Genomic DNA, 19821 nt, shown 5'->3' with positions numbered 1-19821 from the left:
TTTAATGTTTCTTATTTTTGAGAGACAAAGAGAGACAGTGCGAGCAGGGGAGGATCAGAGAGAGAGGGCGACACAGAATCTGAAGACAGGACCCAGGCTCTGAGGTACCTGTCCGTACAAAGCCTGATGTGGGGCTGGAACCCAGGAACCATGAGATCATGACCTGAGCTGAAGCCAACGCCCAACAGACTGAGCCACCCAGGCGCCCCAAGACATGGACAGTTAGAAGTAGGAGGCATAGAGCTCCTGTTGATCTGGCAGTTGATGGTGGTCTCTGGTTCCTGCTTGTAGTTCTGGTGCACCTGTGAGGGAATGCATGACTGCGATGGGTAGCCAAGGAGGGGTCTTCTGAGGGCACCATGAGGAAATGGTGGAGAGTCAGTTGGGTGTTGAGCTCTCGTTCCCAACCACTGTGAAAGCAGGAAACCACAGTGACTCAGTGAGGAATACCTGACCCGAAATGACTTGATAGAATAGTTCAAAGAATGTCACAAATGCATTCTTGCCTCCTACTAGCCGTAGGTTTGAATTGGCCTTGGAGGTTGGATACCATTGTGCTAAAATGTTATATTAAATGACAGTTTGAGTGAATGAAGCATACAGGGCTTAGCAACTGTGGGACACCTAGCCTAGATTATGGGCTGTGCTGAAAAGAAAGTTGGGCTTTGGAATCAAATCTTGTTTTGACAGATACTGACAGCAGGATGGGTAACTTCTTTAAACCTCAGTTTTCTGAGTCGTAGAGTATGAAAGATGTTTACTTTCTAGGGTTGTTGTGAAAATTAAGTGAAATTATGACACTGAAAGTATCCAGCCCATAGTAGGTTCTTAATTCCTTTTGTGTTGTATCTTTTCTGTTAAACATTTTCATAGTTGGATAACAAGAGCATTTTCACTAATAGTTTATCTCATGCCCAAATTTCTTCCCTCCTCAAGCAGTCTGGAATCCTGTATTCAGTACGTTGATCTGATACCCCCACTTTGAGAAAATGTATTAGGAAAATGTTTGAAATGAAACCTTCATGCTGTTTTGAAGACTCCCCCCTTCAGACCCCTTGCATTTTGAGACTACACAGAATCTCCTTGACAAGCCCCTGTAATTACTTGTGCCCCCTGTAATGGGCTGGATTGTTCCAGAATGCACACACAGTGCTTTCACACCATTCTTATTTGAGTCTTAGTCATTCTCTACTGTAATCTACAATGGCTTCTGTACATACATTTCTCCCTACATGAGCAAGGAACAAATTTTGTATTTTACACTAGACACTATTAAATGTTTATGAATGGATAGCTTATATTAGAAATTATCTTTAAAAAATGAAAATGAGCTACCTTTAACTCTTTTAATATCCCCTCCAGTCCCTTAAAGAGATTTAATATAAAATTTTATTATAGAAAATTACACACATTTACAAAAGTGGGGAATGGTATATGAACCCCTAGGTGCCCATCTCCTAGCTTTAACAATTACCAACTCATGACTGATATTATTTCATCTGTACTCATGGATTATTTTGAAACCAATCATACATGGTATCATTTCTTCCATAAATATTTTAGAGTCTATGAAAGACAAGGAGTGTTGTAAATTTTAGGATCTATATCACCTCTATTCTCTGCAGTGTCTGATTATAGTGCTGTCCCTTTAAACTACGCTTTAACCTGTGAGGCAGGGTTTTTGTTGTTTTAATTGTTGCTGTTTTGGGGGTGGGGGATGAGACCATTTTATTGAAGTGCTTGGGGGAAAGGTCCAAGGATGGGAAGAGGATGAGATCCAACATCCTGGGCCCCCCAGGATCTCTGCAGCTTCACAGTCTGCTGTGAAAGGAGGCAGGGTCATTTTGCTGTTACTTCCTGACTTCATTGGCTGCTTAATTGTAAAATATGGTATGTCTATAGTGCTAACAAATATTCTTTATAAGAGCTTCCAATTGCAAGTGATAATTCAATCAGGAACATCTTTAACAAAACACATTCCTCAGTTTGTTAAATTTTTACTGTATTAGTACATGAATACATCTTTACTGGAAAAAGTTAATATAGTAATATATATTATATATGTATTTTAAGCATAAATGAAATCAGAGTGTATATACCATACTGCAACTTGCTGTTCTCCACACTTGCATCTCCCATTCTTGCCTGCCTCTAATCTCTTTTCCATACTGCAGCCAACAGGGGTCTTTTTAAAATGCAAATCAGGGGGACACCTGGGTGGCTCAGTCAGTTAAGCGTCCAAATTTGGCTCAGGTCATGATCTCATGTTTGGTTTGTTCGAGCCTGTGTTTGAGGCCAGCGTTGGGCTCAGTGCTGACAGCTCAAAGCCTGGAGCCTGCTTTGGATTCTGTGTCTCCCTGTCTCTCTCTATGCCCCTTCCCATCTTGTGTGCTCATGCTCTTGCTCGCTTGCTCTCTCTCAAAAAATAAAACATTAAAAAAATGTTTTAAGGTAGACAGTTCCTTCCTTGATAAGACCCGTTCTAATGATGTTTCTGTGCACTTAGAATGAAATGTACATTTCTTATGTTGGCCCGAAACACCCATTGTGATCTATCTTGCCTGCGTCCTCTGTCCTTTTTTTAAAAATTTTATTATTTTTAAATAATTATTTTGAGAGAGAGAGCATGTGCACACATATGTATGAGCGGGAGAGGGGCGTGGGGGGGGGGGGGACGAGAGAATCCCAAGCAGGTTTCATGCTATAGGCACTGAGACCTACATGGGGCTTAATCTCAGGAACCGTGAGATCATGACCTGAGCCAAAACCAAGAGTTGGAAGCTTACTGACTGAGCCACCCAGGAGTCTATCCTTTACTCTTCCTAACATGCCGGAACCTCCTTTTGATTCCTTCAAGGTGAGCTCGGTCCTACCTAAGCCCTTTGCACTTGATTTGTACACCTTGTCTGGACACATATTGGCATGCTGGAGGCGCTTGTCACTCAGGATCCTCCCTACCCCGCCCCCCCGCTTTGTGTTTTAACTCAAACATCTATCTTCCTAGGAAAGACTTCTTTGACTCCTTCATATTAAGTACTTCTCCTTTTCTCTGGCTGTTTGTCATAGCACTTAGAAATGATTTTATCTGTCTTTTTCTCCACTGCTAGAACAATGAGTGCATAAATACTTGGTCTGTGTTTTATGAATGCTGCATCCTTTTGAATTTGTAAGAATGTCCATTATATTCATTTTTACAATTTTTTCCTGTTCGTTCCACTAATTCCCCCCCCATTCTCTTATTTGATGTTAGTTTCTTAAAGATTGATTTTATGATTATCTTCATAAATTTCAGAATTGCTCATTGCCAGTATGCTGCTTGTGGGAGAAGGCTGATTGGCTGGCTGGAGGCTGGGAAATCCAAGGGTCCCTTCTCCTTGTATCGGAATTTGGGGCTCCTCCATGGCGCACATTTGCCGGGAAAGTGTTTGGATGTGGTTTTGCCCGCTAACCCTATCCTGTTCTTTCTACACTTTTTTCCCCCGAAGATTTCTGTTTCACTGATGGCACTCTTCTTTAAAAAAAATTTTCCCCCAGCAAGGTTATGCATTTATTTTTTAAATAACTTCTGTAAATTTAAGCGTGTTGGAAGGTAGGTTAATGTGCTAGTCCCTGTGGTCCACTTACTTCAGAACATTTTAATGTAAGAGATTTTTTTTAATGTTTTATATTTGAGAGAGAGCCAACAGAGGAGGGGCAGAGAGTCAGAGACATAATCTGAAGTAGATTCCAGGCTCTAAGTTATTTATTAGCACAGCACAGAGCCCGATGCCAGGCTCGAACTGACGGAACTGTGAGATCATGACCTGAGCCAAAGTCAGATGCTTCACCGACTGAACTACCCAGATGCCCCAATGTAAGAGATTTTTATAAGCCAGTTTTCTCTTTATTGAAGGGATTTAAATTTTTTAAAAACTTGGTTTGGGAAAATGTTAAAAATATACCGAAGTAGAATAGTATGTACCATGGTGTACTGTCAGCCAGCTTCAAAATTTATCAGCATATGGCCAATCTTATTTCACTTATACTTTCATTTTCCTTTCAAGATTATTTTGAAGTCAGTGCCATTCTTCATATTATGTATTCTGTAAATACTTAAGTATGCGGCAGAGACGCCAGTGCGATGTTCAGAAATGGCGTTTCTCCAGAGTCACGGGCTCAGGTCTTCTCATTAATGGCAAAAGCCTGAGGAATTCTCCTCATTGCCTCTTTGAAGACCACCCTATTTATCTCTGTTATGGCCACAGTTTTTTTTTTTAAATGTTTATTTACTTTTGAGAGAGAAAGACAGAGACAGTGTGAGTGGAGGAGGGGCATAGAGAGAAAGGGAGATGCAGAATCTGAGGCAGGCTCCAGGCTCTGGGCTCAAACCCACCGACCAGACCATGAGATCATGATCTGAGCTGAAGTCAGACACTTAACCAACTGAGCCACCCAGTCGCTCAAGTTATGGCCACAGTTTTACACATAGTGTGTATTCAGTAACATTTGTTTAATGAAATACATTGGTTTCCATAGGCTGCATTATGAAAAGCAGGTTATATTTTTGGTGATGGTGTGGAATTAGGCGGAAGTACAGGTGACCCTCACTATCAGAATATAACTGGTTTCTGAATCATTATTGCGTAGTGAATTTTCAGAACAAGAGCCTATATTCTCATTTGTAAAGGGAAAAAATAGGAGTGCCTGGTGATGAGGTTTTGGGTTGATTATGGAGTTCATGGAATCTGGAGCCAACGACCAAGAAAGAATTCTCGAAGACGTCTTTGGTCCAGAAAAGGTGATTTTTTAAAGCGCAGGGACAGGTCCGCCCCCAGGGCAGGAAGAGCAGCCCTGGGTCCTGTGGAGAGACTGGTTATTTGGTTGGGAGTTGGGGGAGGTAAAGTCCTGGGGAAGTTTCCATGAGGTTTTCCTAAGCTAACGAAGACTCACTGAGTACTGGATGCTTAGTTGCTGTCTAGGTATGGTTGTTTTCCCCTCTAGCAAAGCATTAGCATTAAGACAATAGGGAGTTCCTGGAGAAAGGTTTTACTCGGCCAGCCTTACCTAAGTAGTTGTTAATGGGTTGCAGGTAATAAAGAAATTTAATGTTATCTGCCATTTCCTCTGCTTTTGTTTCTCACATCACCTGGGAGGCTCAGTCAGTTGGGCGTCCAACTCTTGATTTTGGCTCAGGTCTAGGTCATGGCTTCTTACAGCTCTTACAGCCCAGAGCCTGCTTGGAATACTCTCTCCCCCACCCTCTCTCTGCCCCTTCCTTGCTCATTCTCTCTCCCTCTCTCAAAATAAATAAATAAACACTTTAAAAATAAAAGGAAAAATAATGCTTTCCTAGTCCATTGAAAATGCCAACTAATTTCTCTGCATGTTACACACTCTTAATTAAATAGGGTAGACGTCTTCACATTGTTGCCCCGAACAAACAGGGCTCTGCAGGACCCTAAGTTTTTGAGGTCATCAAGTTGAGGTTTTCTCTTCCCTGCCTCCCCTTCTTCCCTTTCTTCCTTGTGTGGAGGGTCCAGCAGGCAGCCAAGGTAATAAGATTCTGCACAGAAACTAGGAACCCTGGAAGCTGAAAAAGCTGCTCTGTTTAGTAGGGCAAATAGCAAGGTGAAGTGCATTTCTTTCAGCTCTTTGCTCTGTTAGAGCACGTAAAGGCTTCAGTTGCTTTTGCTGACGGAGGTGGCAGGCTCACATAGTTGCTCACATTGCTGTGGACGTCGGGGACCCTGGACTCCTGCTCTGTCTTCACTTGCCCTGCTCATCTGGACAGTCAGCGAAAGCCGAGTGGAGTCATCATTTTCTCTTCTATTCCTCTGAGCAATCTGCTCTTCTTTCTTTCCACGGCTGCTGCTCCACACTCAGATCACCATCAAGTCACCTGGATTATTGTAACGGGATATCTTACGTTTCCCTCTTCCCTGCTGGCTATTTATGAGACTCACCTAGCACTTAACGTGACCCACTCCAGAATACTTAAATCATGATGGAGAGGAGAGGGAGCTGAAATGTAGGACTTTAATTTCTCTGAGAGCCTCATTAGTTCTCTTCCTTCTGGACATTTAGATGTGATGTTCGTAGTGTTTGGAATGCTGGATTTTTCTTCCCTCATAAGGCTTTTTCATGTGGGTAATAGTCTCCCCACTTTTCCTTTGGGTTCCAGGTGATACTTAGTAAAACCCTCTTAGGGCTGTCCAGTAGAACTTACTTTGATAATGGGAAATGTTCTGTATCTTCTGCACTATTTTCTATACTAGCCAGTAGCTTTCCAGCACTTAGACTGTGACTAGTGTGACTGAGAAATTGAAATTTTTTTCATTTTTTAAAAATTTATTTTTGAGAGAGAGCAGAGGAGAGGAAGGGGAGAGAGAGAGAGATAAAAGGAAGGAAGGAAGGAAGAAAGAAAGAAAGAAAAATGAATCTTAAGAATCCTAAGCAGGCTCCACACTCAGCCCAGAGCCCGACACAGGGCTTGATCCCATGACTCTGGTATCACAACCTGAGCCAAAATCAAGAGTTGGGCACTCGACCCATTAAGCCCTGAATTTCACATTTTTATTTAACTGTAAGTGCTAACTTGTGCCCTTACAGGACCTGTGTGTATTCCCCTGTCACAACATTATATTATATATTTTCCGAAAATTTTATCATTAAACATTTCACAAAGTTGAAAGAATTTTATAGTGTATGCTCCTATATCCATTATCTGGATTCTGCCATTAATATAATTACCATTCTTATTTTTAACACACATTTATCTGGGCATTTCTCTATCGACCCATTAATTCTTTTCGAAAAAATATATTTCAAGGGGCCCTTGGGTGGCTCAGCTGATTAATCATCTGACTCTTGATTTTGGCTTAGGTCATGATCTCATGGTTTTTGAGATCGAGCCGTGTGTGGGGCTCTGTGCTGACAGTCAGAGTTTGCTTGGGATTCTCTCTCCCTCTCTCTCTGTCCTTCCCCCAATTCAAAATAAATACAGAAATATAAATACGTATATTTCAAAATAATATCAGTACAAATTTCCCTAAATACTTTAACATGCATATCATCAATAGCTTTTTTTTTGGTGTAAAATGTATGTATAATGTCCATATTATAAGTGTCTATTTGCTGAGTTTTGATAACTGCAACTCCCTGTGGACCTGTACTTCTATCAAGATTACAACATTCTCATCACTCCAGAAGGTTCTCTTCTGCTCCTTCCCTGTCTGTCCTTCATCCCACCTTCCCAAGTGAGGACTGTTCTGGTTTTTTCTGGGCACTACTTAGCATCATGCTCAACATCTGAAGAGCTTAGCCTCAGCCTCACCGGAGATGAGAAACGCTTTGGCTTCTTAGTTTCCATGTGCACCCTTCTACACACATCACATTCAGTTTTGTATCTGATTTTCAGCTCAGTCAGCTGTGTGGCTACCGAAAAATTGTGTTAGGACTGACACGGAAGCTCACAGAGAGAGGCTTGAGTGCGGGTTTGAGCGGGGCTGCTTTCTTCCTCTCTGAGAGTGCTCTAGTGCACTCAAGAGTCCCCCCCAACCACAGTCCTTACCTTCATCACTACTGTCACTGGGGTCAAGTGCAGTAGTTTCAGTTTTCCAAGTAGCATGGGATTACTGTCAACTACCAACGGTTATTGATTAATTCTAATACCTGCTATGGATTAGTGACATGATTTCTCATTGACAGTGAGTTCAGCACTGCAGTCAAGCTCAAAGATATGACCAAACCAGTCCTCAAATCCTGTCTTTGTGGGTCTCTGTTTTAGGACCATTCCCCAGTGCCAACTGTATATAAGTCTGGGTCCATTCAGGAGAAAGAGACCACAGAGTAATTTAAAAGAGGGAAGTTTAATATAAAGAATTGTTTGGCTATGATAGGAGAATTACTATAAAGATGTAAAGATGTAAGAGAGCTTCAAAGGATACTCAAGGGCCGTCAGATGGTCCCCAAAGAAAGGACAATTTGGAGGAGAACTCCTACTCCAGAGTTGGGTTTAGACCTTACTAGAGAAGGTACAGGTAAACCTAAAGTTGCTGATAGACAGGTTTGCTGAATTGCAGGGACTAGAGCTGGTCCACTGTAGCTGCGCAAGTGGGAGGTGACTCTCAGGTGTAGGTGAGCCCAGCTTGGGTGGCCTGTGTGTTGGGGGAGTCAGGGTGCTGTGTGGGCCTAAAGCCTGGACTTCATGGTGTCCTCATGGGAAGTAGTGCCTGGTCAAGGCTGCCGGGTTGCTGAGGGCCTGGCCCAGGGGCATATGGCTGGTACTGGGCTCCTCTGGGTATCCTCCCCATATGCACCGTGCAGTAGGAACCAGAACAAAATAAAAACAGCAACAGGACCCTGACGGTATCTTTCCCGCAGTGCCCCTTCGGTACCTTCTACTGTGACAGTGTAGTGTTGTGCTCCATGTAAAGAAGAAATGCTTAAAAACTCCAGTCCATTTTTAAAGCCAGGCAGTGAAGGATGAATTCAGAGGAGAAGAGGAAGCATGTTGTCCGTCAGTTCAGGTCATTCTGTCTGTTCCTCCTGAGCTCCCCATTTTACCCCAAGTGAAAGCAACGCTGTACATAGTCAGGCCCTCTGCTTCCTGACTTCACCTTATAGTACTGTTTTCCTTGTTGGCTCTGGGGTACCCATCCTGGTCTCTCTGCTGTTTGTGGGACATAAGCTGGCATTCTCCTGACTTAGGGCCCTTGCACTAGCTGGTTCCTCTTAGAAAGCTCTTTTTTTACATATCTGCCTGATGAGTTCCTTCCTTTCCTTTGCCTTTGCTCAGATGTCCGCCTCTCCATGAGGCCCATCCTTGACCATGTTCTTTAATACTGAAAACCCCAGCACTTCTGACGCCCTTAGGTGGCTTGATTTTTTTTCCATGGTGCTTCCTCACCTAATATAATAGACTGTGTAGTTTATGTATTTCTCATGTCTGTCTCCTTCCTTCATGATGTCAGGTGCTGTGAGTGGCAGAGGTGTGCGTGTGTGTGTGTGTGGTGTATGTTGCTCACTTATTCCCAAAACCTAGAATGGTGCCTGGTGTGTTGTAGATGCTTAATTAGTACTTGAATATTAGCGTGGACTCGATGATAATGCTTATTAAAGTGAGATTCTAGTGTTACAAAGGAATTCTGATTTTGTTGTTTGATGTATTTTTACTACTGGGTTATGCAGTTTCCCATCTATTCTGAGACTGGTTACATTCTTGTGATATGACCAGAGTGTGTTTTGGGGGCTTCTCTGCTGTAAAATGAAACCCTGTGCTCTATTGTTGCCTTTTCTTTATCACTCTGTAGCTTCTGTGACTCTCCTTATCTGAGTAAATGCCAGAGGCAGATAACTATATTTTAAACATTTTATTCAGAATTGAATCTTGGTCCTGGAAAGTTAACTGATTTTTTTTGTTGTTGTTTTTAGGTGCTGAATGTGGAGTAAATGCCGATGTTGAGAAACATCTTGAATTGGGCAAGAAGTTACTCGCAGCTGGACAGCTGGCTGATGCTTTATCTCAGTTTCATGCGGCAGTAGGTTTGTATCTTGGAACCCAAACCCTCAGGGCCGTCATCGTGATTTCTAATTAATAGCATTTGGATAACATTTAAAATAAACATTATCTAATGTTTAAAGAAAACATTTAAAAGTATTTTCAGGGTTCTAGGTGAAATAGATTAATAAAATAAATATACAACACTTAAATGCATATGTGTCGAACACAAGAGAATTTTCCAGATAACTTAGACTTTCTACTGTATCAAGAATAAGTCAAAATTTTGACAGAAAGCTTTTCTCAATGTATTATATAGTTATTTTTTTGTATTATGTAGTTTTTTGCCCCCCCACTAAAAGATTTCACTAAAGACAATTTTCTTGATGACTTGAGATCATAAGTATAGTTCTTTTACTTTGAGGCCCTCGCAGGGGTCCAGTAGTCCGTTGCCTCTTCTTTGTTGGTCAGACCTCCTCCATCACTTAGGCTGTCCTGTTGCTCACTTATAATTGTAGTTTCTACTGTTGGTGCAGCTTTTAATCTGTTGGGACTGAGAGAAACGAGATGGCCACAATAAATAGGTTCACAGTGAGGGCTTGAAGAACTGTCTGTATGCTTCTGTGCTAGGACTTTCTGAAGCTGACTTTTCAGAATCCTCTCTTAAATTAAATGATACATTCTCACCTTTATTTAGGATGGTTAAGAGGGACAAGTTAACCTGCAGGGTAATGAGGTGGGTGTTTTGTTTGTTTTCTTCTGTTTTTGATAAGATAAAGTTCTCACCAGAATTGTCATCCCACTCCTGTAATTTACTTTGTAAACAGAATATAATTAGATTTTGGTTTGGCAATATTTTTCCTCATTTTTGGTAAACTCATGTTTTTATTACTGGTATTATTAACCCTCTGGAATAACAGGAAACCAAGGTTTTTAATCTTGGTGTTGCACCTAATTATCAGTCAAGTTATGTAAGTAAATATAGACTTATACAAGTTACCTGCACATTCCTAGCAGTTTTCACTGTGCCACCTGAAAGGATTTTTTTGTGAAGACTAGGTGAGAATAATGTATATAAAGATGTTTTTTGAAAATAGGGTACAGGCACCCATATAAGATCTGTAGAAATAGAATTTTTATAATTCTGAAAATTAAGACTTTTAAAAAACAGACTTGATGTGTTAATGAGATTTTCTTAACTATGTGAAGTTTCTATTAGGTAGTTCCCCCCTCCCCCCCTTTTAGCAGTTAGCTCCTCTTGGGAGGTGGTAGGTAATCGGCACAACAGTTTGCACTAGTTTCTTTTCACTGGAGACCGAATACTAAATGACTATGTCATTACTGAGTCCAGTGATGGTGACTTGAACTGCAGTGTGGTAATTAAAAATATTTCAATTATTGTCTTAGATAAAGCATGTCTTAGAAAAATATTGATTCTGCCCTAGTACTGCAAGAATATTTTGCAGAAACTTATACCTCTTATCTACTTTCTACTTTATTATTTGCTTTCTTTAATCTCCCTTTTTAGCAGAAACATTAAGGGCCGTGGCATATTGGTACAGTCATTTAAAATGACTGCCTACTTTTCTTTAGCTTCTCTGCTGTACCTGAACTCTTAAGATGGTGCTTCCCCAAAATACCCAATAAAATATTGTATTCACGGTCAGATGTCTGTTATTAAAGCTAAGACATGATGACTCATTTGTGAGATTCGGCGAAGGGAGAACGGGAAGCAGCGCCAGTGCATTCAGAGTTCAGGGAGCTGTGCTCTTTTATTGGTCGTGATTTGGTGAGTTGCAACAATTCTCAGATGGTGCACGTGCCATAATTTCTTGGGAAGACCTGTGTAGTTTGGGACATTCATCATCTTAGTTTGTGTCAAACACAGATCATAGCTAACTGTAGAAAATAAAGATTAAATTGTATATGATGGCGGTATATGGGAGATGGTGGAGGGGTGTGGTGTCATGGCCTTCTGACCCTCCTACTACTGAAAGTGTGTTTATCAGAAAAGAAGGTTAGATCCTCTGTTTCAGTTGTCTCGTTTACCAGACTTCGTGTGTAGCGTGGTGACACTGGCTGCGTCAGGGAGCCCAGTGAGGTAAGGAGAGCCTCTCTCCAATAGTGAGTTCGTCCGGGTCTCCTGACTTGTAGCCACAAGTTTGTGTACTTGCTGCTGTAAGGTGTATGCTGATCTTCTGTGGCAAAGTGTCATTCATGGTTTAATACATTGCTTTAAACTGACTGTGTAAAGAGTTCATTAAATGTACTTCCCAACTTCTAAGTTTTGTGATATACTTTATTTCTTTAACTTCTGTGATTAGAAATTAATGTGAAAGTTTGTAATTGAATTTAGCTGGCAGCATTGTATCAATGGATCATTTCCTATTATAATGCTGTAGTTGACATTATTTATGGTTGTGGCACCCTTCCATTTTCATTCTTGAAAAATTACTGGGTGCATTTTGAAAATTACTTGGGCTTGGTCTGTTTTATGATTACATTTTAACACAGTGAAAGGTTTATGTATTAAAATTCAATAGCAATAGAAATTGTTCCTACAGAGTGGTACAGGTCTATCAGTGATATGAAGTTTTTTTGTATCTGGCGTATGAATATTTTTGGGCAGGAGTTTTAAGATTTAAGATGGGGAAATATTCTTGATCTGTTGGAAACTGTGACTTAAGGAAGCATGTTGATTACCACTTTCCAATTAGTCTTCCGAAACAGTTGCATCCATTTCAGTGTTATGAAGTAGTCAGACACAAGTATCGTTTAGAGATTTATTATGAGAGAAAACTGCAGTGCAGTATGTAAATGATCTGACTCTCATTCTCGCAGCATGGCCTTAAGGAGATAATGAATTCTAGGGTCTGAAATCACTTTTTTGATAGACCTAACAGAATGTCTGAGCTATCTTTGGCAGGAGTGACTGTTTAATGTGGTGGATTAAATGGTAGGCATGTCTGAAATGATAGGTTTCTCCATTTGCTTGGTAAGAAAATCAGTATCACATTTATAGTTTTGCTAAATCAGAAAACAAAATTTAGGTCTACATTTTGGAGTCCAGCTCTAGCAGGTCTAGGGGTCCCTGAAGGATGGACGGTGTTGGCAAAAGGGAGACAGAGAGAGCCTTGAGTTTCTTTCTGATCATCAGGCAGGCATCTCTGTCGGTTTTTGTGTCTTTAATTTATAGGTTACGTGATAACTGGACATCAGTAGGTGGAACTTTTACAACGAACAAATCTCCATGATAGGATGCTTTGAAAAGTATACAGATATAGTTTTACAGAGGCATTCTGGCAAAACTATCCTAATTACAGTGGAAAGAGGAAAATAGGATATTCTAAGTAAAAAGCAGATAAATCATGTACATTTGTTTGAACTGGTAGTAAATCTCACAACTAAAAACACAACAGGATTTTCTCAGTGAAAAGTGGATAACATACACATTCGTTTTTATCAATAATGCTAAGATTAAGTCATAAGTTGAGTAACATATAGATAGGCTAGGAGTTATTTTGTCTGGTTTACAAGAGGAAGAATGTATTTGAACTGGTTAGTCGATTGGTTGTGCAGACCCTTTTGTTTGATGTGGAAAGTGCAAATACCAGAGGGGCCCTAAATATGTCAGCCTTTATATATGGGTTTATGTTTAGTTACTCTTTCCCATCCTCATTATTCATCCTCGTTATGGGTGTCAGTGTAAGGGAAGGTATTTGTGACTCCAATTAGCAAAAATATATCTAGCAACTTATGTTCGGTCCTTGTCTGTTTCTTATCTCTAAGTTAGACTCTTCTCCTGGCTAGAGTTAATCATAACTCTTGTGTTCTTAGCCCCCCCTTTATGTCTTGGGTCTGCAAGGCTCATTAGAAGAGCCTTTTGGCAAACATCTGAGTGCTTTGCCTAAAATCTTCTTTGTGGAGGTGGGAATATGCTTCTTCTCATGAGGTATCTGTGCGGGGAATATCGGTCTGATTTGGAACATCATGAGGCCTAATCAATAACAGCAGTCCATTCCCAATATGAGCCGATAATAGGAGATACCAGTTTTGCCTCATGACAGGAGCTGTGCAAATGTCTGCCATTTCTTCGCTGTGACTGTGTCATCCAGCAAGACCGATGTGGCTCCCAGCATCTGCATTTATTTGTCACAAACATATCATGGTGCTTTCTCATCACATTTGGACCTCATTTGGGAAATGGGGGGATGGGCATTTACTAGTCACATTTAGACAGAAGGAAAGGAAGTAGTTTAGTGACGTTTTAAACATCACATTCTAATTCAAAAGATTGTGAACTTCTTAAGGCTAGGTAGAAGCTTGTTGTTATTACCATTATTATTATTTTTACTGAAGTATAATTAGTATACAAAGTTATGTTAGTTTCAGGTGGACAACATAGTGATTTGACAGGTCTACACATGATTCCGTGTACACTTACCATGAAAAGTGTAGTCGTCTGTCCTCATACAACATTATTATAGTATTATTGACTATATTCTTATACTGTGTGTTTCATCTCTGACTTATTTATAAAATAGTCCTTTTTATCTATTTTACCCATCTCTTTACCCCACCCCATCCAGTAGTCATCAGTTTGTTCTCTATACTTAAGAGTTTGTTTTTTGTTTGTTTGTTTATGCTGGTTTTTAGATTCTACATAGTGAAATCATATGGAGGGTGCCTGTGACTTTTGATCTTGGCGTTGTGAGTTCAAGCCCCAATGAGTGTAGAGGTTTCTTAAAACTAAAATCTTTAAAAGTAAAATAAGGGACATCGTATGGTATTTATCTTTTTCTGATTTGTTTCAGTTAGCATAAAGCATCCATAATGTTGCAAATGGCACGATTTAATTCTTTTTTATGGGCGAGTAATATCCCCCCCCCCGTGTGTGTGTGTGTGTGTGTGTGTGTGTGTGTGTGTGTGAGAGAGAGAGAGAGAGAGAGAGAGAGAGAGAGAGAGAGAGATTTTAAAGATAGGCAGTATCCTATTTTGCCATTATTATTTTAATCTCTGGTGGGTCCTCAGTAAAAGTTTGAAAGGAGGGGAAGAATTGGGTTAGCTGGGAGCAAGAATAAAATTTTCCTGTATTTTGATGTGTGGTGTTCTTTCTGTTTTCCACTACCACTGTTTATAACGTGATTTGTAAATGTCTTTCTGATGTATTTTCTTCAGATAGTAGTTGTATTTTATTACAGTTGATTTCCTCATATTTGAATTCTTTGATAGTTTGAAGATTAGACTTTAAATCCATCTCTCATGTTCAAATTTCTAATAAACTAGCAACAATTTGAATGGCATGTTTTCACATGAAATCTATTTCTATAGGTAGGCTTGCAAGTATTTTAAATAATGAACTGTATTGTATATTGAATGGATAACAGGATAAGTGAATATTCTCAAGGTTATCAGATTTTTGTATTATGAGAAACTAATCATAAGTTTTTTGTTTTAAAATTTTTTAATGTTTTATTATTTTTTATATTTTTAAAATTTATATTTGAGAGAGAGCATGAGCAAGGGAGGGGCAGAGAGAGAGGGAGACACAGAGTCTGAAGCAGGCTCCAGCACAAAGCCCGATGTAGGGCTTGAACTCACAAACCGTGAGATCATGACCTGAGCAGAAGTTGGACGCTTAACTGAGCCACCCAGATGCCCCTAAACATGAATTTTTAAAACCAATCCTTGTTCAGTTGCTACTTCATACACAATGATATAGGAATGGACACTAGTTCTAGGAACTGCTGGTATTTTAAGATGAAGACCTAGGGAAAGCTATTTTGTTTTGTCATTCAAGTGACCCTATACAGCTAAGAATATTGATTTGAAGGCAAGGAAGATAAAAGCAAAAATGAACTATTGGAACCTCATCAAGATAAAAAGCTTCTACACTGCACAGGAAACAATCAGCAACACTAAAAGGCAACTGACAGAATGGGAGAGGATTTTGCAAATGACATATCAGATGAAAGGTTAGTATCCAAAATCTTTAAAGAACTTACCAAACTGAACACCCAAAAAACAAATAATCCAGTGAAGAAATGGGCAGAAGACATGAATAGACATTTTTCCAAAGAAGACATCCAGATGGCTAACAGACACATGAAAAGATACTTAATGTCACTCATCATCAAGGAAATACAAATCAAAACCACATTGAGATGCCACCTCACATTGGTCAGAGTGACTAAAATTAACGACTCAGGAAACAACATATACTGGCAAGGATGTGGAGAAATGGGAACCATCTTGCACTGTTGGTGGGAATGCAAATTGGTGCAGCTGCTCTGGAAAACAGTGTGGAGGTTCCTCAAAAAATTAAAAATTAGAACTACCCTACGTCCCAGCAATAGCACTACTAGGAATTTATCCAAGGGATATAGGCATGCTGATGCATAGGGGCACATGTACCCAGTGTTTGTAGCAGCGCTTTCAACAATAGCCAAATTATGGAAAGAGCCTAAATCTCCATCAACTGATGAACAGATAAAGAAGATGTGGTTTATATGTACAATCGAAAACTACTTGGGAGTGTGAAGGAATAAAATCTGACCATTTGTAGCAACGTGGGTGCAATTGGAGGGTATTATGCTAAGTGAAATAAGCCAGTTAGAGAAGGACAGAGATCATGTTTTCACTCATGTGTGGCACTTGAGAAGAAGACCATGGAGGAAGGAAAGGGGAAAAAATAGTTACAAACAGAAAAGGAGGCAAACCATAAGAGACTCTTAAATACAGAGAACAATCTGAGAGTTGATGGGGCGTGTTGGGGAGAGGGGAAAATGGGTGAGGGGCTCTGAGGATGGATTTGTTTGGATGAGTCCTGGGTGTTGTATGTAAGTGATGAATTACGGGAATCTACCCCTGAAGCCAAGAGCACACTGTATACACCATATGTTAGCTAACTTGACAATAAATTATATTGAAAAAAACAAACAAGATGTTCACTGAAAACATGAAAAAAAAAGTGGAAAAAAAAAGAGTACATTTATTTATTTATTTTGAGAGAGAGAGTGAGTAAGCATGCAAGTGAACAAGGAGCAGAGAGAAAATCCTAGGAGGGGCCGAGGGAGGTAGGAGGAGGAAAGACAGAGAGAAGCAGGGCTCACCTGAAGCAGGGCTCAAGCTCAGCCAATGTGAGACTCGAACTCCCCAACTGTGAGATCATGACTTGAGCTGAAGTCAGATGCTTAAGACTGAGCCCCCCAGGTGCCAGAACATTGACTCTTGGTTCATCTGTTGAGCCATTGTCATTTGAGTCCTTAACTTTTTAAATTATTTTAATTATTTTTTACTTTTAATTTTTTATGTTTTCATTTTATTTTTGAGAGAGACAGACAGACAGAGACAGAGCATGAGCAGGAGAGGGGCAGAGAGAGAGGGAGACACAGAATCTGAAGCAGGCTCCAGGCTCTGAGCTGTCAGCACAGAGCCTGAAGCTGGGCTTAAACTCACAGATCGTGAGTGAGATCATGACCGAGTTGAAGTCAGATGCTTAACTGAACTAAGCCACCCAGGCAACCTGATGCCTTAAGTTGTAAGTTCGTTGTTATAAAATGGGGCTCTAATCTCATTTCATATCTTAAAAATACATAAAAACTGAAGAATAAAGTAAATGAAAGTGGATGCTCCAGATTATTGAATATAGACATTTTATATATATGTATAATCAAATATTTAACACAAAAACTATGTCTTATGTAATCCTCCTTGGTGGTTTTTCTAAATGGACTGAAATGGTCAGTTTTTCCCCAAATAGAAGTCCAGTGCAGTTTTTAGTGTAGGTACCCTTTTGATAAGTTGCCGAATGCTAGCATTAAGCGTTCTTTTTCTTTTTTCTTGAACTAGATAGATACAGAGTTCAAAAAAGCCAACATCTGGTTTTCAAAATGCCTTTGCTGATTTCTAATGGGAGAATGATCTGAGTATCTTGGTGAGGCACATCTCTTTAAGAGCCAGGTTGGTTTTCTGGACTCCCCAAGTGGGGTGGCTGGCAGGGGGAAGGGGACCGTGTGACCAGATGTTTGTTTGCTTTGCCTTTTGGATGGAAAGCACTCCAAATGGAAGACCTTTCCCGGACCAGTTAGGTCAGAATCTACAAGCAGCAACTCTTCCACAAGCAAGAGATGGCAGTGTCTGCCAGACCCTCTGCCAACTTGGGATGACCGCAGGGACCAGAGGGTGGGCCATGCAGCAGAGACCTCAGCCCCTCCCTCTCTTGTCTGCTCTGAGAACCTCTGCTGGTTGGACAGTGTGACAACACAACATTTCTTCCTGGGTTTACGGACCTGGCTCTGGAAGGAAGACCCACGGGCAGGGGACCATGTTCATCCGGAGGCTGGGGAATGTTTCTCTCGGTCTGTGGTGGGGCTGATGTTGGCGTGCTTCCTCCTTGTCCACAGCAGGATGGCCCTAGGGCAAGCAAACAGAAGCTAATGTGAAGGGTTTCTTGGGCTTTCTCAATGAGAAGGACCCAGGAATCAAGGCCAGAAGCGAGGGAGGAGCTCCTGGGGTAGGGTAGCGGTGAGGAGACCCTGTGGGAAGGCTCGCTAGCTCCAGGGACCTGCTGAGTACTAGTGTCCGGTGGAAATGAAACACCAAAGGAAGCCATGTCTGTACTGACTTTAGCCACTTGCTTGTCCCAGGCAGGTCTCACTTTTGGCACTGATTGTGGTGATCAGGAATTTGTTTCCATTTCCTTTTATTTGAGTACCTGTGGGCCAGATGCTATGGAGACACTAGAATGAGTTCAGGGAGTTTATTTTCTCTAGACTGAGGTGTGTGTATAAATAATTGATACCAGAGGAAGTGATAAGTTTTATGGGCACAATAAGAGGTATGCTATATTATAGAATGTTATGGAAATTGAGGGAATGGAAGGTATATTTTCACATGTGTCATCAAATGAGTCATTTGAGCTGTGCCTCAAAAATTGAGGAGGATTTGGACATATGGAGATGATCATGTATGATGTAAACTCCAGGTCTTAAGTCATGTTATTTCTAGTATTTATTTTTGCTTAGTATAAGTAAGTCATGGAAAACTTAAGTTTTTAAAAAAATTAATGAATATAAAAGTAATTCATGTTTATTATGAAACATTTTGGGATATGTATATTCAGTATAAAGAAGAAAATCTGATCTCTCTGCCCAGATAACTACTGTTGACATGTGATGAATTTTCTTTTACTTTCAGAGCTAATCAGTTAACAGTGACAGATATCAAATCATTCTTCTGGCCAGTTATGCTGACTAGACTCACTTTTTTCTTTTTTTTTTTTTTTAGAGAAGCTGAGGCAAGGCCTCTTTTATTTTTAAAAAAAATTTTAATGTTTTATTTATTTTTTAAATGTTTTATTTATTTTTGATAGAGAGACAGAGCATGAGAGGGGGAGGGACAGAGAGAGAAGGAGACACAGAACCGGAAGCAGGCTCCAGGCTCTGAGCTAGCTGTCAGCACAGAGCCTGATGCAGGGCTCGAACCCACGAACGTGAGATCTGACCTGAGCCGAAGCCGGAGGCTTAACCGACTGAGCCACCCAGGCGCCCTTATACTTCTTTTAAAATCTTGTGAATCAAGTATAGTCACATTTGTAATCAGTATTTTTCAATAAAATTTTAATGTTTATTTTTGAGAGAGAGAAACAGAGCATGAGTGGTGGAGGGAGAAAGGGAGACTCAGAATCTGAAGTAGGCGCCAGCATCTGAGCTGTCCACACAGAGCCTGACATGGGCTTGAACTCATGAACCATGAGATCATGACCTGAGCTGAACTTAGATGTTTAACTAACTCAGCCACCCAGGGGCCCCTCAATCAGTATTTTACTTAAGGAAATTTCAGTAAAGACAAAGACTGAATTACATACTTATAAAAAGTTATAAGTCGAATATAGTTAATATTATAGATCAGATGTTGGCAAACTTTTCCTCTAAAGAGCCAGATGATGAACATTTAAGCTTTGCAGCCATACAGTCTCTGTGCATTTATTTTTATTTTTATTTTTTGACAACTCTTTGAAAATGTGAAAGATTTTTTTTTTCTTTGTAAAAGGTATTCTTGAAGCCTGTGGGTTGGATTTGCCTCAGAGACTATAGTTTGCCCATCCTGTTTCAGATTTATTTGTAGTGATCTTGCTAGTCAACTCGACCCATTATTGATGAAAAGACTCAATGCCTTAAGGGAATTGCAAATCATAGTACGGTTTAGGTGATTTGGGCTTTTAAATAAATTACCAAGAGCTAATATTTATTATTTTAATTTTCAGATGGTGACCCAGATAACTATATTGCTTACTATCGGAGAGCTACAGTCTTTTTAGCTATGGGCAAATCAAAAGCAGC

General features: G+C 40.3%; 1 protein-coding gene across 2 annotated transcripts in view; it reads left to right on the top strand.

Annotated features, from left to right (window-relative positions):
* DNAJC3 (DnaJ heat shock protein family (Hsp40) member C3) overlaps positions 1 to 19821 on the top strand; it is a 78905-nt gene that overhangs the window by 8893 nt on the left and 50191 nt on the right. The window contains exons 2-3 of one of the 2 annotated variants that reach the window (XM_029936526.1): positions 9412 to 9522; positions 19746 to 19809. In XM_029936526.1, the coding sequence (XP_029792386.1) occupies positions 9412 to 9522; positions 19746 to 19809 (175 nt within the window). The remainder of the gene's footprint in view (positions 1 to 9411; positions 9523 to 19745; positions 19810 to 19821) is intronic. The other variant, XM_029936527.1, reaches the window with a different exon arrangement.

Source organism: Suricata suricatta, chromosome 4 (assembly GCF_006229205.1).
Source record: "Suricata suricatta isolate VVHF042 chromosome 4, meerkat_22Aug2017_6uvM2_HiC, whole genome shotgun sequence".
In the NCBI taxonomy this organism is placed as follows: domain Eukaryota; kingdom Metazoa; phylum Chordata; class Mammalia; order Carnivora; family Herpestidae; genus Suricata; species Suricata suricatta.
This window is presented reverse-complemented; position numbering and strand designations above follow the sequence as displayed.